The 15,867-nt window shown below is 40.1% G+C and overlaps 1 protein-coding gene across 2 annotated transcripts; it reads right to left on the reverse strand.

Moving 5' to 3' along the window:
• Positions 1–3,157: 3,157 nt before the first annotated feature.
• Positions 3,158–8,393, reverse strand: adra2db (adrenergic, alpha-2D-, receptor b). Of its 2 annotated transcripts, XM_063011868.1 has the most exons (3): positions 8,377–8,393; positions 4,395–4,445; positions 3,158–4,327 (listed from the first exon to the last, which is right to left on the reverse strand). In XM_063011868.1, the coding sequence occupies exons 1-3, from the start codon at positions 8,391–8,393 to the stop codon at positions 3,223–3,225; spliced, it is 1,173 nt and encodes a 390-aa protein (XP_062867938.1). In that variant the 3' UTR covers positions 3,158–3,222. The 2 variants fall into 2 exon arrangements, with proteins under 2 accessions (XP_062867938.1, XP_062867937.1); XM_063011867.1 differs by lacking the exon at positions 8,377–8,393 and having other exon boundaries at positions 3,158–4,431.
• Positions 8,394–15,867: the final 7,474 nt, after the last annotated feature.

Consider the following 15,867-nt stretch of genomic DNA (forward strand, 5'->3'; position numbering starts at 1 on the left):
CTAACTCTAACAAAAATGAGCAACCAAGCTAATTTGACTCCCCCAGTTGGTCTTCCCTTTAGATCTTCTGGATACAGTAGACCCTTGACTTACGAATTTAATTGGTTCCAAAGGGCTGTTCTTAAGTCAAAATGTTCGTTAGTTAAACCTGTTTTTCCCATAAGAATTAATGTAAATAGAATTAATCTGTGCCAGACCCCCCAAACCACCCCCTTACCTAACCTTTCTAATGTCTTAAATGGTCTTTTTTGTTATAAATACAAGTATATTTTCCCTTAAATCTTAAATTATAGAATAGACATTACTGTAATAAACAATAATAAAAAACAATACACAGTAGTACTGTACATAAAACAACACATCACATTTCAGGACAGTATGTGTGCTGTATCATACACCATAATACATTTCCTTCTTTTTTTTTTATAAAATGTATCTACCAGAAACAACAATAACTCTCATATATCTCTATTATTTCCTTCTTTATTTCAATAGTGTTGTATTTTGTAGGTGTAATTGCACTAAAGAAAGACTACTTTACCGAGCCAAATTCCTTCTTCACTGTCCCCTCTGTCTGATACACAGTGACAGCTACTGGCAGGAGTAATTATACAACAACAAATGTAATAGATTTGTTCATTCTCTCAACACTGCGCTTTCTTTGCACCTTCTTTGGGGACATTTTAATATTGAATTTAAAAATATACAGTGTATCACAAAAGTGAGTACACCCCTCACATTTCTGCAAATATTTCATTATATCTTTTCATGGGACAACACTATAGACATGAAACTTGGACATAACTTAGAGTAGTCAGTGTACAGCTTGTATAGCAGTGTAGATTTACTGTCTTCTGAAAATAACTCAACACACAGCCATTAATGTCTAAATAGCTGGCAACATAAGTGAGTACACCCCACAGTGAACATGTCCAAATTGTGCCCAAATGTGTCGTTGTCCCTCCCTGGTGTCATGTGTCAAGGTCCCAGGTGTAAATGGGGAGCAGGGCTGTTAAATTTGGTGTTTTGGGTACAATTCTCTCATACTGGCCACTAGATATTCAACATGGCACCTCATGGCAAAGAACTCTCTGAGGATGTGAGAAATAGAATTGTTGCTCTCCACAAAGATGGCCTGGGCTATAAGAAGATTGCTAACACCCTGAAACTGAGCTACAGCATGGTGGCCAAGGTCATACAGCGGTTTTCCAGGACAGGTTCCACTCGGAACAGGCTTCGCCAGGGTCGACCAAAGAAGTTGAGTCCACGTGTTCGGCGTCATATCCAGAGGTTGGCTTTAAAAAATAGACACATGAGTGCTGCCAGCATTGCTGCAGAGGTTGAAGACGTGGGAGGTCAGCCTGTCAGTGCTCAGACCATACGCTGCACACTGCATCAACTCGGTCTGCATGGTCGTCATCCCAGAAGGAAGCTGACGCACAAGAAAGCCAGCAAACAGTTTGCTGAAAACAAGCAGTCCAAGAACATGGATTACTGGAATGCCCTGTGGTCTGACGAGACCAAGGTAAACTTGTTTGGCTCAGATGGTGTCCAGCATGTGTGGCGGCGCCCTGGTGAGAAGTACCAAGACAACTGTATCTCGCCTACAGTCAAGCATGGTGGTGGTAGCATCATGGTCTTGGGCTGCATGAGTGTTGCTGGCACTGGGGAGCTGCAGTTCATTGAGGGAAACATGAATTCCAACATGTATTCTGAAACAGAGCATGATCCCCTCCCTTCGAAAACTGGGCCTCATGGCAGTTTTCCAACAGGATAACGACCCCAAACACAACCTCCAAGATGACAACTGCCTTGCTGAGGAAGCTGAAGGTAAAGGTGATGGACTAAACCCAATTGAGCACCTGTGGCACATCCTCAAGTGGAAGATGGAGGAGTTCAAGGTGTCTAACATCCACCAGCTCCGTGATGTCATCATGGAGGAGTGGAAGAGGATTCCAGTAGCAACCTGTGCAGCTCTGGTGAATTCCATGCCCAGGAGGGTTAAGGCAGTGCTGGATAATAATGGTGGTCACACAAAATATTGACACTTTGGGCACAATTTGGACATGTTCACTGTGGGGTGTACTCACTTATGTTGCCAGCTATTTAGACATTAATGGCTGTGTGTTGAGTTATTTTCAGAAGACAGTAAATCTACACTGCTATACAAGTTGTACACTGACTACTCTAAATTATATCCAAGTGTCATGTCTATAGTGTTGTCCCATGAAAAGATATAATAAAATATTTGCAGAAATGTGAGGGGTGTACTCACTTTTGTGATACACTGTATATATAAAGAAAACACCGGAAAAACAACCCCCGCTGTCCGAATGTTCGCTCGCTGTATATATACTGTATATATATATACTGTATATATATATATATCTATATATATAGAGAGAGAGAGAGAGAGAGAGAGAGAGAGAGAGAGAGAGAGACGGTCGGGGTCAACGTGTTTGTGACGTCACCTGTTTCGCGAATTTCGGTTCGCAATCCGAAGTTTGTTCATACGTTAAATTGAAAAAGATCGTTCGTAACCCAAAATGTTCGTATGGTAAACGGTTCATAACTCAAGGGTCTACTGTATTTGCCTGGCAAATAGCCCACTTATTTTGAGCAGCTGAATATTCTCAACCACTTCTGTTTGATTTCAGAGAAAACAAATACTGATAATTAATGACCAACCCTTTAAAGCAAACATTAACATTCTTAAGGCTTTTTTTTAAAGCTTTAAAGCTTTTAAACTAAATATCTCTTTGTACTAAATGGTTGACATTTGCCTACCACCTCTAATTATTTTAAAATAATAACCGTATATGCGTTTCTTTGTAGAAGCTACAGTTTTTAAACACACAAAAACACACTTTCATACATTCAAACATAACAGACTGACCAATAGAATGTAATCTTGGGCTTTTTGAATATAACCTGCTGTCTTTGCTTGGTTGTATTTTGCTTAGAGTAGCATGACTCTTTGAGCTGATTGATTAAATATTGCCTGTCATCCACATGCAAATTCATTATACTTACAAAACATCTGTCTAAAATCACTGACCCCTCTTTAATTTGTTGTGAGGACATTAGTTTTGGCTTTCTTTAAATTGGTGCATCCCTAATTATAATATATACACATCAACACACCAAAATTAGTTCAGTCTCTTTCTATTAGAACAGGTAAAGTAAACACACACATGGGAACTAACTGCCCCTCATTTACATTTAGATCCTGGCTGGATTGTGGCACATTATCTTCTTAAATGCTCTCCGAAAGTCTCGGTTAAATATTGTATAAATTATAGGATTTACCGAACTGTTGCAGTACCCAATCCAAAAAAAGAGGTCAAACAGGGTATCCGGGATGGTACAGCTCTCTCGGCACACGGCATGCAAGCTGTAGGTGAAGAAAAACGGGAACCAGCAGAGCACAAAGACCCCCATGACTACAGCTAGCACAAAAGTAAAACGCTTCTCACGCATCTGGGCCAGTTTGGCTTTGGAGAGAGTTTGCTGCCTTACATGATTAGGTGGATCCTCTTCAAAATCTTCTAAAGAGCGCCCATTGAGCTTGGTGCGTGCACATGGGTATGCACTTTTGTTTGAGCGAGCACTGGAGACCTCCAAATCGATAGTGTCCAGCTCACCTTGGCGCTGGTCTTTTGAGCTGCAGTCGCTCGGGGTGGTCGCCTCAGACCTTCCTTTACGAACAAATCCGGTCTCGGACTGTGAGGGTTGGCGTGCCATGCTGGGCTTGGCGACAAACACGGTAGCGGCACGCTGCTTGGCCACCCTGTAGATCTTACAGTAGACTGAAACCATGATGAGACCTGGAGCGAAGAAGGAGACGATGCAGGAAGCCAAGATGTACCAGGTGTCATTGTTGAGCAGGCACACAAGCTCATCGTGCTTGGTCATGACCAGCGGCGGAAAGGAGATGACGGCCGACACAAGCCACACTGCAGCGATCATGGCCTTGACGCGCCTTGGTGTCCGCTTCAGGTTATAACTCACGGCACTTGTGACTGACCAGTACCTATCCAAGCTGATGGCACATAGATGTGCGATGGATGAGGTGCAAAACAGGACGTCAAGCGCCAGGTAGACGGCGCACCACGTGCTTCCGAAGTACCAGTACCCCATGACCTCATTGGCCAGAGAGAATGGGATGACCAAGGTGGCCACCAGGATGTCAGCGGATGCCAGGGACACCAAAAAGAGGTTCTGAGGAGCTCGTAGGGCACGACTGGTGAATACAGCCACTACCACCAGCACGTTGCCCACGATGGTGACCAGGATGATAATAGTGACCACCAGGATGATGAGCGCGGCAGCGCACAAGGAGTGTGGTGCAAGTTTCGGTGCAAGTTTTGGAGCGCTGGTGCTGTTTGCGGAGGAGTTGAGCACCGAAAAACTCGCCTCCGCTAGATCCATCCTGAACACATAAGCTCACCATTTCTTTACTCTAAGCTTCCAGGCTCCATTTAACAAACTGTTCTGGTTTTTGCGAGTTTTATTCCGACATGCGGCGTTGCTCCTGTGAGAACTGCACAGTTTTCCGACAATTACTGAAATCGTTTCCATCTTCTGCGTCTGCCGTTGCGCTTTGGAATGGATAGCAGATTGTTCCATGTCCGGGCATTCTGTCCTTGGAAAACTGGGTGTAAATTATATTCCTGGGCTTTGTATTATTTTTCTAATCCGTTCTGACAGAACTCGAGAAGATAAGCATCAAAATGCGTCTGTTTCTGCGCGCGGATTCGCACAACGTATGTGGGAGATGTGGCGCGTAGTTTTACATTGTGCGCCTGTCTGAGAGAGAGAGAGAGAGAGAGAGAGAGAGATTACACAGGCATTACACAGAGGAGAACAGGTTGGTTTTAGTATTGGTCAGTCCACTTTTCCCTCACAGACCTGGTTTGGTGGCATGGTGGCACAGCTGGAGTCAGTGAGGTTTGCATGTCATTGTTTGGATTTTTTCTGGGTACTACTAAAATTGCCTCTAGATTTGAGTAAGTGAATGAACATTTGAGGGGAGGCATGGTGGCTTGGTGGGTATCACCTCACAGCAAGAAGGTCCTGGTGGAGTTTCCATGCTCTCCACGTGTCTGGTTGGGTTTCTGGTGTGCCAATCAGGTAAATACTAAAGTATTTACATACTAAAGTCCTCTTAAAAATCAGTGTGTGAATGTGTGTGTTAGCCTTGTGATGGACTGGCAACCTGTCCGGGTGTTTTGTGCCTTTCACTCAGTAAATCGGAACCACCGCCTCCTTTAATTGGATTAAATGGAGGTAAAACAGACAATAAATGAATGAATAAACGTTTCAGTGTTTAATGTCCTTCTATGGTTTGGTGCCCTGTCCAGGTTGGTACAATTACCACCTAGCAATCAATGTTTTCAGGTAGCTCTGGATTTATTGCGAACCAGTGCCAAACTTTCCTGTATGTGCCAGCTTACCCCATGTTGGAGCTGGATTGCACAAGTGCACACCAGATTCATCAGTTCACAAGTTTAATGGTAAACACAGTCATGGACAATTTTGTATCTCCAATTTACCTACCTCACTTTCACGTGTTTGGACTGCGGGAGGAAACCGGAGCTCCCGGAGGAAACCCACGCAGACACGGGGAGAACATGCAAACTCCACACAGAAAGGACCCGGACTGCCCACCTGGGGATTAAACCCAGGACCTTCTTGCTGTGAGGCGACAGTGCTACCCACTAAACACAACAGAAACAACAAGCCCTGCATGAACCCAGTTCTAAAAAGTTGGGACAGTAGATAAATGTAAACAAAAATGTAAAACAGTCAACATCATATTACAGATATTTAACCAAACATCTTTGGTTTATTTGATGTTTTACTTTATCAGGTTTATTCTTTTTTTCTTAATATTTCTCTATTTCTAATGAATACAGCTGTCCACCTGCAAAATATGTTTTGGAAAGTTCCACAGGTAAACAAGTGAAAAGGTAACAAGTGATGCTATTACGATTAGGTATAAAAGGAAGATCAACCATAGGCTTAGTGTTTACAATCAAGGATGGGTTGAATTTAGGAATTTTATCATTTACGTTCCATCACATTATGCTCCTTGATGCTTATATCCCTTAGACAGCACTGCACTAGGAACTGTGTCTGTAATAAATGTAACCACATGGGATCGGAAACACTTTTGAAAACCCTTGTCAGTAAACACAGATTGACTGAACTACACAGAGCAGAAGCTGAATATCAACAACATGCAGGAACCCAGCCGACTTCAATGGGCTAAGGCTCATCTGAGAGGCAAAGTGGTAACATGTGCTGTGTGGTCTGACAAGACAGATCTTGTTTTTGGGAATAAAAAATGCCATGTTTTTCTGGGCCAGAGAGGAACAAGAACACCCTGATTATTATTAATGAAAAGTTTAAAAGCCAGTGTACCACTGTGTTAAAGCCAGTAGCATGGGTGAGATGGGTAGCTGTTTTGAAATGTGTGAAATGTGTACACCGATCAGCCATAACATTAAAACCACCTTCTTGTTTCTACACTTACAGTTCATTTTATCAGCTCCACTTACCATATAGAAGCACTTTGTAGTTCTACAATTACTGACTGTAGTCCATCTATTTATATACATACTTTGTTAGCCCTCTTTCATGCTGTTTTTTAATGGCTAGGACCAACACAAGACCACTACAGAGTAGGTATAGTTTGGGTGGTGGATCATTCTCAGCACTGCAGTGACAATGACATGCTGGTGGTGTGTTAGTGTGTGTTGTGCTGGTATGAGTGGATAAGACACAGCAGTGCTACTGGAGTTTTTAAACACCTCACTATCACTGCTGGACTGAGAATAGTCCACCAACCAAAAATATTCAGCCAACAGCGCCCCATGGGTAGCGTCTGAACACTGATGGAGGTCTAGAAAATGACCGACTCAAACAGCAGCAATAGATGAGTGATCGTCTCTGACTTTACATCTACAAGGTGGACCAACTAGGTAGGAGTGTCTATTAGAGTGGACAGTGAGTGGACACGGTATTTAAAAACTCCAGCAGCGCTGCTGTGCCTGATCCACTCATACCAGCACAACACACACTAACACACCATCACCATGTCAGTGTCACTGCAGTGCTGAGAATCATCCACCACCTAAATAATACCTGCTCTGTGGTGGTCCTGTGGGGGTACTGACCATTGAAGAACAGGGTGAAAGCAAATTAAAAAGGTATGTAGAGAAACAGATGGACTACAGTCAGTAATTGTAGAACTACAAGTGCTTCTATTTGGTAAGTGAAGCTGATAAAATGGACAGTGAGTGTAGAAACAAGGAGGTGGTTTTAATGTTATGGCTGATCAATGTATATACAAATACAAAGTTATCTTTTATTTGTGCTGTTTTAATTAAATGTAGGCAAAACAAATTCCCAAATTCTAATTGCATAATGTATTCATTTTTGTATTGTTTGTATTTAATTATTCCTGTGACATACCTGTACCAACTAATTCGCTCCTATACTGATACATAAGCTGTTACACATGCCATTTAAACCACCTATTCAAGCCACCTATTTAAAAAAAAAACAGCAACGTTTCCCTCTCATCTGAATTTCGGCTCATGGTTCATGCGCTCTCCTGTGGTCTCTGATAAGAGTTCTCACATTAACACCACACTGCTCCATTTACTCACCAAAAGAGCTCAACCCAAATTAATTGCCATCAAATGCCACAAGTGGCTTCGTCTCATTAGCTGCATTGGGTCCCATATAAAGAGGCTACATCCCAGAACACATTTTGCACATGCAATACCAATCCAAACTTCTTATGAGCAGTCTGAGCTTATGCTCCATGGAAGCGCATCATTAAATCACACCATGTCTGTGATGGCTTTCAGTTATCCTGTTTAATCTGAATGTCTGGGTTGGAGAAATAAACACCCACGTTCATGAAAAGTTCAGTTTACTCTGTGGGCAGCATCCTGACATCAGTGGCAGATCTTAATTTTTATATTTTCTTAAAACCAGTTATATGTATCAGCAAAACCTAGACCTATTATATTACTGTGTCTGTAGCAAAAACTCTGATATGACACAGCTACAGTATTTCTTATGTTGAAAATTAACCAAACATGGATGTTTGCTTAAATGTTTTACAGTTTTACTTTCTGCAGTGTGAATATTAAGAAGCAAGATTATATTTAAAATAATTTGACTTTTTATTTACACAGTATTTTACTTTATGTCCACCTTCCTAATATTGTGTTGGTCCCCCTTTCGCTGCCAAAACAGCCCTGACCTGTCGAGGCATGGAGTCTTTCTATCAGAACCAGCATTAACTTCCTCAGCAGTTTGAGCTACAGTAGCTCGTCTGTTGGATAAAACCACACTGGCCAGCCTTTGCTCCCCATGTGCATCAATGAGCCTTGGCCTCCCATGGACCCTGTCACCGGTTTACCACTGTTCCTTCCTTGGACCACTTTTGATAGATACTGACCACTGCAGACCGGGAACACCCCACAAGAGCTGCAGTTTTGGAGATGCTTGTATGTCAGTTGAGAGGCGTCCTCAGTCAGCGGTCGAATCAGTATAGAGGACGCATTCAGGGTAACTGGACACGACTAGATTATGGGGAGAAAGTTGGGGGAAAAAAGTGGGGAAAATTATATATATATATACTGTATATATATATATATATATAATAGATAAAGTGCTACCTAAAGCGATGTAATTTACAGGCATTTATTAGCCTTTTTAACTTGGACTTTATGGACAGATTTATATTTAAATCACAAATAATTACAGATTAAAGAATGTTGCTTTACCTGCTGGATTTTTTTCTGACATATTTTTGGCTTTCAAGTAGCAGCCCTCAATCCATTATTGATCAAGTCTGTTCCTGTTTTATCATTTTAATTGTTCCTTATCTGAAATTGCCCCAGTCTTAATTTTTTTAATTGTTTCCCTGTAAAACCAGACCAGAACCAACAACTGAGGGATTGTTTGTTTGATTTTTTCATTGGTCTTGTGCACCACTTTTCAAACTTTTCACTTATTGCTGTTAGCAGTGGCAAATGCAGAAGTCACAAATATAAAAAGGCAAAAATGTTATTTCTGAGTGACATTAGGAAGTCAAATTTTATCATTACTCAGTCATTAAGATGAGCAGACGTGCATACAGTAAATGTATAAATAATTTTCACATGACTGAATTTTCTAGACAGTTTTCTATTCGTCCCCTTCCTACAATCATTAGCTATTGTAAGGATTCAACGAGAAGAACATCCTTATTAAATCATCATGTAATGAAGATAATTACACAGTAGAAATGTTACTTTGACAGTTTATATCTCGAAGTGTTGATGAGTCTGTCTGACTTATAGGATCTTTAACATCATTCACTGTGCCCAAGCCTGGCAGATCTACTGAAGTGGTTTAGTTTAAAGCATAAATCTTCTCCTTTTGAACACTCAATGGGATGCATCTGTAGCGTCAGCGGATGCAAGCGGCCCATCAATGAGGGGTTCTTTATGCTAAACTAAGCAAAAAATACAGCAGATGCACTTCTGTAAAATTATAATGTGCTGACAAATCTGACATGAGGGAAAATGTGTGTGGGTGAGACAGCATATAGGCTTACCTTCTAAGCTTTCCAATTTTACCCTGTTATAGCTTATGTGGGTCATTCTAGGATAGAAAAGTGCCACAGCAGGGTTATCTTTGGACAGTTATTGCATTTCTATTAACTACATCACAAAAACAGTGTTATGAAAAAAATAAGGCAAAATTACTGTAAACAGTTAATAAAAGTGTGCTTTATGGAGGAAACTGTAAACCTTGTGTTAACACCTGCCCATAGAGTAACTCCCTACAAGTAGGTATGTGCAAAAATATTTATACTAACGGACTGCAGATAAAGTAAAAACATAGAATGGTCAGTTGTAGCTGTAGTGGCAGGACTTGGGTTGCAGTTCTAGGGGTATTTCAACCACAATAAAGTTGGTCCTTCAGGTACTTCAAATCAAAGTGTCTAAAAATCATAACTGCATGACCACATGTTGTCTTTTATGCTTTATACTTATCAGCCATAACATTAAAACCACCTCCTTGTTTCTACACTCACTGTCCATTTTGCCAACTCCACTTACCATATAGAAGCACTTTGTAGTTCTACAATTACTGACTGTAGTCCATCTGTTTCTCTACATACTTTTTTTTTAACTTGCTTTCACCCTGTTCTTCAATGGTCATGATTTAGGTGGTGGATCATTCTCAGCACTGCAGTGACACTGACATGGTGGTGGTGTGTTAGTGTGTGTTGTGCTGGTATGAGTGGATCAGACACAGCAGTGCTGCTGGAGTTTTTTTTAAAATAATGTGTCCACCCACTGTCCACTCTATTAGATACTCCTACCTAGTTGGTCCACCTTGTAGATGTAAAGTCAGTGACGATCGCTCATCTATTGCTGCTGTTTGAGTTGGTCATCTTCTAGACCTTCATCAGTGGTCACAGGACGCTGCCTATGGGGCGCTGTTGGCTGGATATTTTTGGTTGGTGGACTATTCTCAGTCCAGCAGTGACAGTGAGGTGTTTAAAAACTCCAGCAGTGCTGCTGTGTCTGATCCACTCATACCAGCACAACACACACTAACACACCACCATGTCAGTGTCACTGCAGTGCTGAGAATGATCCACCATCCAAATAATACCTGCTCTGTAGTGGTCCTGTGGGGGTCCTGACCATTGAAGAACAGCATGAAATGGGGCTAACAAAGCATGGACTACAGTCAGTAATTGTAGAACTACAAGTGCTTCTATATGGTAAATCGAGCTGATAAAATGGACAGTGAGTGTAGAAACAAGCAGATGGTTTTAATGTTATGACTGATCTGTGTATATTTAAGTAAAATCCAAACTTTATCCACTCCCATATTCCAGAATTCATTAAAAGTAATTTGGTTTGAATCAGTTATTGTGGTCAGACCCTATTAAATAAACAGTAAAATTGTAGTTATGTGCCAATTCACAATGTTAAAGGATAGGTAATTTTCCAGAGACTCAAACGCTGGTTAGCATGTCTTTTAGCTTTGTGGGTTAATCTTCTCTACATAAAATCCTGCTTTTGTCCTGAAATAAGAAACTTTGGATAAACATTCTTATATATTTTGCTGAAAACATAATAATGCAGTTTTAGAATCAGATATTCAAATTCCACTTTTGTCTAAGTGTAATTAGGGCAAGTATAGCTATTAGCACTTAGCTTAGCACACTGCTATTTGCTTATCTATATGCTGTGTACTAATGCTACCTAGAAATAAGTAAATATATGCTGTATAGCAGTAATTATAGCATACTTTGTCATGTTTGTTTACAATTAAATAAATTGCTAAGAATATGATGATTCTGATGCAATTAAATGATCAGATGTGACCTCATGTGCTTTGTTAGCTGGCAGCTTGCTGGTTTTCTTTATTGGATTGCTCTACACTATCAGAACATTTAAAATCTGATTTTGATGTGTATGGCTGTGCAGTGTCTAGTCACTGGAAAGTAACATTTAATCGAATTAACACTACACCTGCCCACGAGATATTCATTTAATCACAGACACACCTGTTTTTATCACAATGCTCTATTTAGGGCTAAGCTGTGGTATAACTGTGTCCAAACTCATGGAAAGTTTCTGAGACCATTTCTGATTGATGCACAGTGTTTGGAAGGCAAAAATCATCTAACATCTACCTGTGAAGCATGGTGAAGGTAGCACCATGTTTGGGCTGCTTTGCTGCCTATGGACCTGGGCAGCTTCCAATTGTAAGTGAATAAATGGACAGTGGTAGCCTAATGGGATGTCAATTTGGAAGTTGGTAGGTTTGAATACCAGTTCTGCCATGCAGCCACTGTTGGGTACTTGAGAAAGGCCCTTAACCCTGTGTGCTCCAGGGATGGCGTACAATGGCTGACCCTGTCCTCTGACCCCAGCTTTCAAACAAGCTGGAATGTGTGGAAAATGAATTCTATTGTACTGTACGCGTGTATATGTATATATGACATTATATTCTATTTGGAGTTGTATACGATTTGACAGTACAATATAAGGGTAATAGTACATTGCTTGAGACTACAATGAAACTGCATGTTGTAGTGAGACAATTACTCCAAAATACATGATTAATTAAGAATAAAATGTGTTTTGTAATATCCGAGTTTAGACATTAACCAAGTGAGATACTGTAGCAGAGGACTGTTTATGCAAGAAATCTAAAGTCACTCACACTCACTGTCTTAACCGCTTATCCAGTTAGGGTCACGGGAGGGTGCTGGAGCCTATCCCAGCTTTTTCAATGGGCGCAAGGCATACAGTAACACCCTGGACGGGACGCCAGTCCATCACAGGGCAGACGCACATACACACACACCCATTCACCTATAGGGCAATTCAGTGTCTCCATTTAACCTTGACTGCATGTTTTTGGACTGTGGGAGTCGCAGACATGGGAAAAACATTCAGACTCCACACAGAAAGGTCCTGGTCCGCCCTGCCTGGGGATTGAATCCAGGACCTTCTTGCTGTGAGGCGACAGTGCTACCCACCAAGGCACTGTGCCGCCCCAATCAAAAGTCTAAAGTCTAAAATTTCTTCTTACTGTTGTGAAAATCTGATCAGCAGCTACAGGAAATGTTGCTGTTAATGAAGTTGTAGCAGTATGTAATATGCAAATAAAACAAAACAACACAACTGACCTATATTAGATTAAAAAAGTTTGAAAAAATGCATTATAACCATTTAAAAAATATATTTACATTATTTGAAATTTACATGAATTCAAGTTATCAAATTTAGAATAGTACAATTTTTATCACAAAAACATGGTCTGGAGCTGTGGAACAGACCATAAACTTCTAATCTGCAAGCTCTGAATGAGGCTAAAGAAATATTAGGTCTCCACAATGTGACATGAAATGCATACCACCTGTTTTCAGGGAAAACATCAGAGACAACTCTGAGAAGAATGAAAAAGAGAAGGAGATCAAACTGGATAACTGATTTTAAAGTGAAGATTGCAAAAGAGAACAGGCCAACATCAAGAAGGATACAGATCTTTTAATGGAAATAAACCATGAATTTCAGAGAGCCTCGTGAAAAGAAAAGGTCCAGTACCACAACATCTCTAAAGACTCTAAAGATGGAAACAATGGTGGAAAAACAAGAACTGTTTTCCAGAAGATATGTGACACAGAAATAAATTTCAACCCTGAGTTGGTATGCTAAGGAAAGTCTATGGACAAGTCATTACTGATCATACAATGTGCAAACAATGATGAAGGGAATACAAAGAAGATCTATTCAAACAAGACAGCAGTTCACAAGACTCTTATGTTGATCTCAAGTACATAAAAATCAGACAGGCCTGAGATCACTACTAAAAAGCCACATGGATTCAATAAAATCAATGGGAACCAAATTATACCAACAAATCTGAAAAAAAAACTGTCACTCAATTGGCAGCATAATAGAAGAGTTCAATTTATATCCCAAGACCATAGAAAGGAGACAAGAAGAATATTGCAAACTATCTTACAATCTCCCTCTTATCACACTCCAGTTAAATTATGCTGAACAGTATTCAGCACAGTGCAGAGCTTTAAATCGAAAGAGAACTGTTAGACGTGCAGGTAGGATTCATAAAAGGCAGATGAACAAGAGATATTATTACAGATGTACACTGGATTGTAGAAAAAGCCATGGACTTTAAAAAGAAAGTCAATATTTGCATTATTGATTGCAGCAAACCTTTTGACCTTTTGTCACCATTCCTGTTCTACCTGTACAGTGAACATTAAGCCATTAAGAAGCCTGAGGAACCAAACAGAAAACAGGATGTTCTGAGAAAAACACTGTCCATATGGTCATTAAGAGTCAGAATGGACTTTATAGGCACATGCTTTTTTGTTGTGTTTCCTTTTAATAACACTTTATAATTGATTAGTGTCTAAAGACAACAACTAATCCAGCTTTTACAGTGAACTTTTTGCCATTTTTCCTCTATGCAATACTGTACTTCTGGGGAAGTTTTAACTACAATGCAACTGGTCCTTTAGTTCAAGCGTCATCTACCTTTAAAAAAATGCAATATAATACAATACTGAATGACCACATGTTGCCATTTGTGCTTTGTGTTTAAGCAAAACATTATATTAACAGTGTTATCTCTTAAAATAATAACTCTGGTGGCCATAGGGCCAATTCTGGTTGGGAATGATTCCACACTGTTCGAACACTGGGACACTTTCACAAACCAGCCAAATTACCAAACATCAGTCCGCCTAAAAACAGGGGGTATAATTTAGAATAGCATATACAACAAAACCAAGCTACTAAAAACTGAATTGGATTAATTGTGTACCTGCTTGCTGAAGGTGATATTAGGAAAGAAATTAAATGTGCAGTTACTTTGTGCTTGGTGAGTAGTAGTAGCTTAATAAATAGTATCAATCAAGTTGTATGCCTTTGAACTAATTCACCTTATTAAAGAATGAGGAATATTTTGATAATGTCATGCCCTGTAGGGTAAAATACCTAATATCATTGTGCACTTGCTTATTTAGGTACGTTGTGCTTAAACTTCTAGATAATTCCTGATGCCTTAATGTCAAAAGGGCAAGAATCAACCCATACTTGCTCTCAAGAACTGTGACTTTTTGGGAAGAGGATGGAAATCAGAGTACCTGCATAAAAAAACACACAAAGCTATTTGCCGACCTCAGAAACCATATAGCAGTCAAACACCTACTCTACCAGCAGATGTATACAAATAAAGCCAACCCCTAGATCTTAGCATCTATGGCATGAATTATATACAGTATACAGCTTCCAGCCGTGTTGTACTTAAGGAGTGCGTATCCTATGATAAGCCAGAAAACCAGCTAATATTAAATGTATAGACTGCCCTCTCGTGTCAAATTAATGCATTGCAGCATGATTGCAGGAAAGCATTTATATAATGAATAGATACAAACACATTTATATAATGAATAGATTTATGTACTGAACACACACACACACTGGAGGACATCCAGTGGCTTGCACTGAACCCTGACCTTAGCCCCATTTAATGCCTTTGAGATTAATTTAAATATGAATTGCAAACCAGACATTCTCAAATGGTTTTTGAACTAACACACTCCAAAATCTTGTGAAAAGATTATGTTTTATTTAACAGACAGTATATAGTGAATTTAAAAAGTATTTAGCATAACCATAAATGCTGTTTACTGTGTTAGATCTCAATTTCTTTTCCTTTTTTCATTTCATTTTCATCAAATGCTTTTTCCTGGACTGGGTCCCACTAGGAAACAAGAGAGGAATACCCTGAACAATGCCATCCAGAAGCAAGGCTGACACACGCTCCCTGAACATGCCGTCAATCCATGAGAAAGCAATCTACACACTCATATTTACTCAGTCATTTACACTTAGGGAGAAGTGTTTTTGAGTGACCTTGAATCCATCACAGCTCTAACAAGAACAAAGCAGTAAGGTTAGCTGAGATGTCAGGTGGAATGAATAAACCATACTGCCATTTAACAATGGAAAGCTGGAGAGACGTTATCTGGAGAGACATTCCCATGCCAATAGAATGTGCCTGAATGCATAAGGCCAGCTGTAAAATTGTGTTAAATGCAGTGCCTTTGGACATTGGACAACTGTTTAAGCCCAAGAACCATCTTGATCAAACCAAAACTTTTTCGAGAGCCAATTACAGTGTAGCGTTAACAGATAATGTGTCTGGATGCAGTGTCGACTGCAAAGTTTACATTTGCATTTTCGGCATTTAGCAGACGCTCCTATCCAGAGCGACTTACAAAAGTGCTTCCATAGT

This window comes from Trichomycterus rosablanca, chromosome 16 (genome assembly GCF_030014385.1).
Source record: "Trichomycterus rosablanca isolate fTriRos1 chromosome 16, fTriRos1.hap1, whole genome shotgun sequence".
Classification (NCBI taxonomy): domain Eukaryota; kingdom Metazoa; phylum Chordata; class Actinopteri; order Siluriformes; family Trichomycteridae; genus Trichomycterus; species Trichomycterus rosablanca.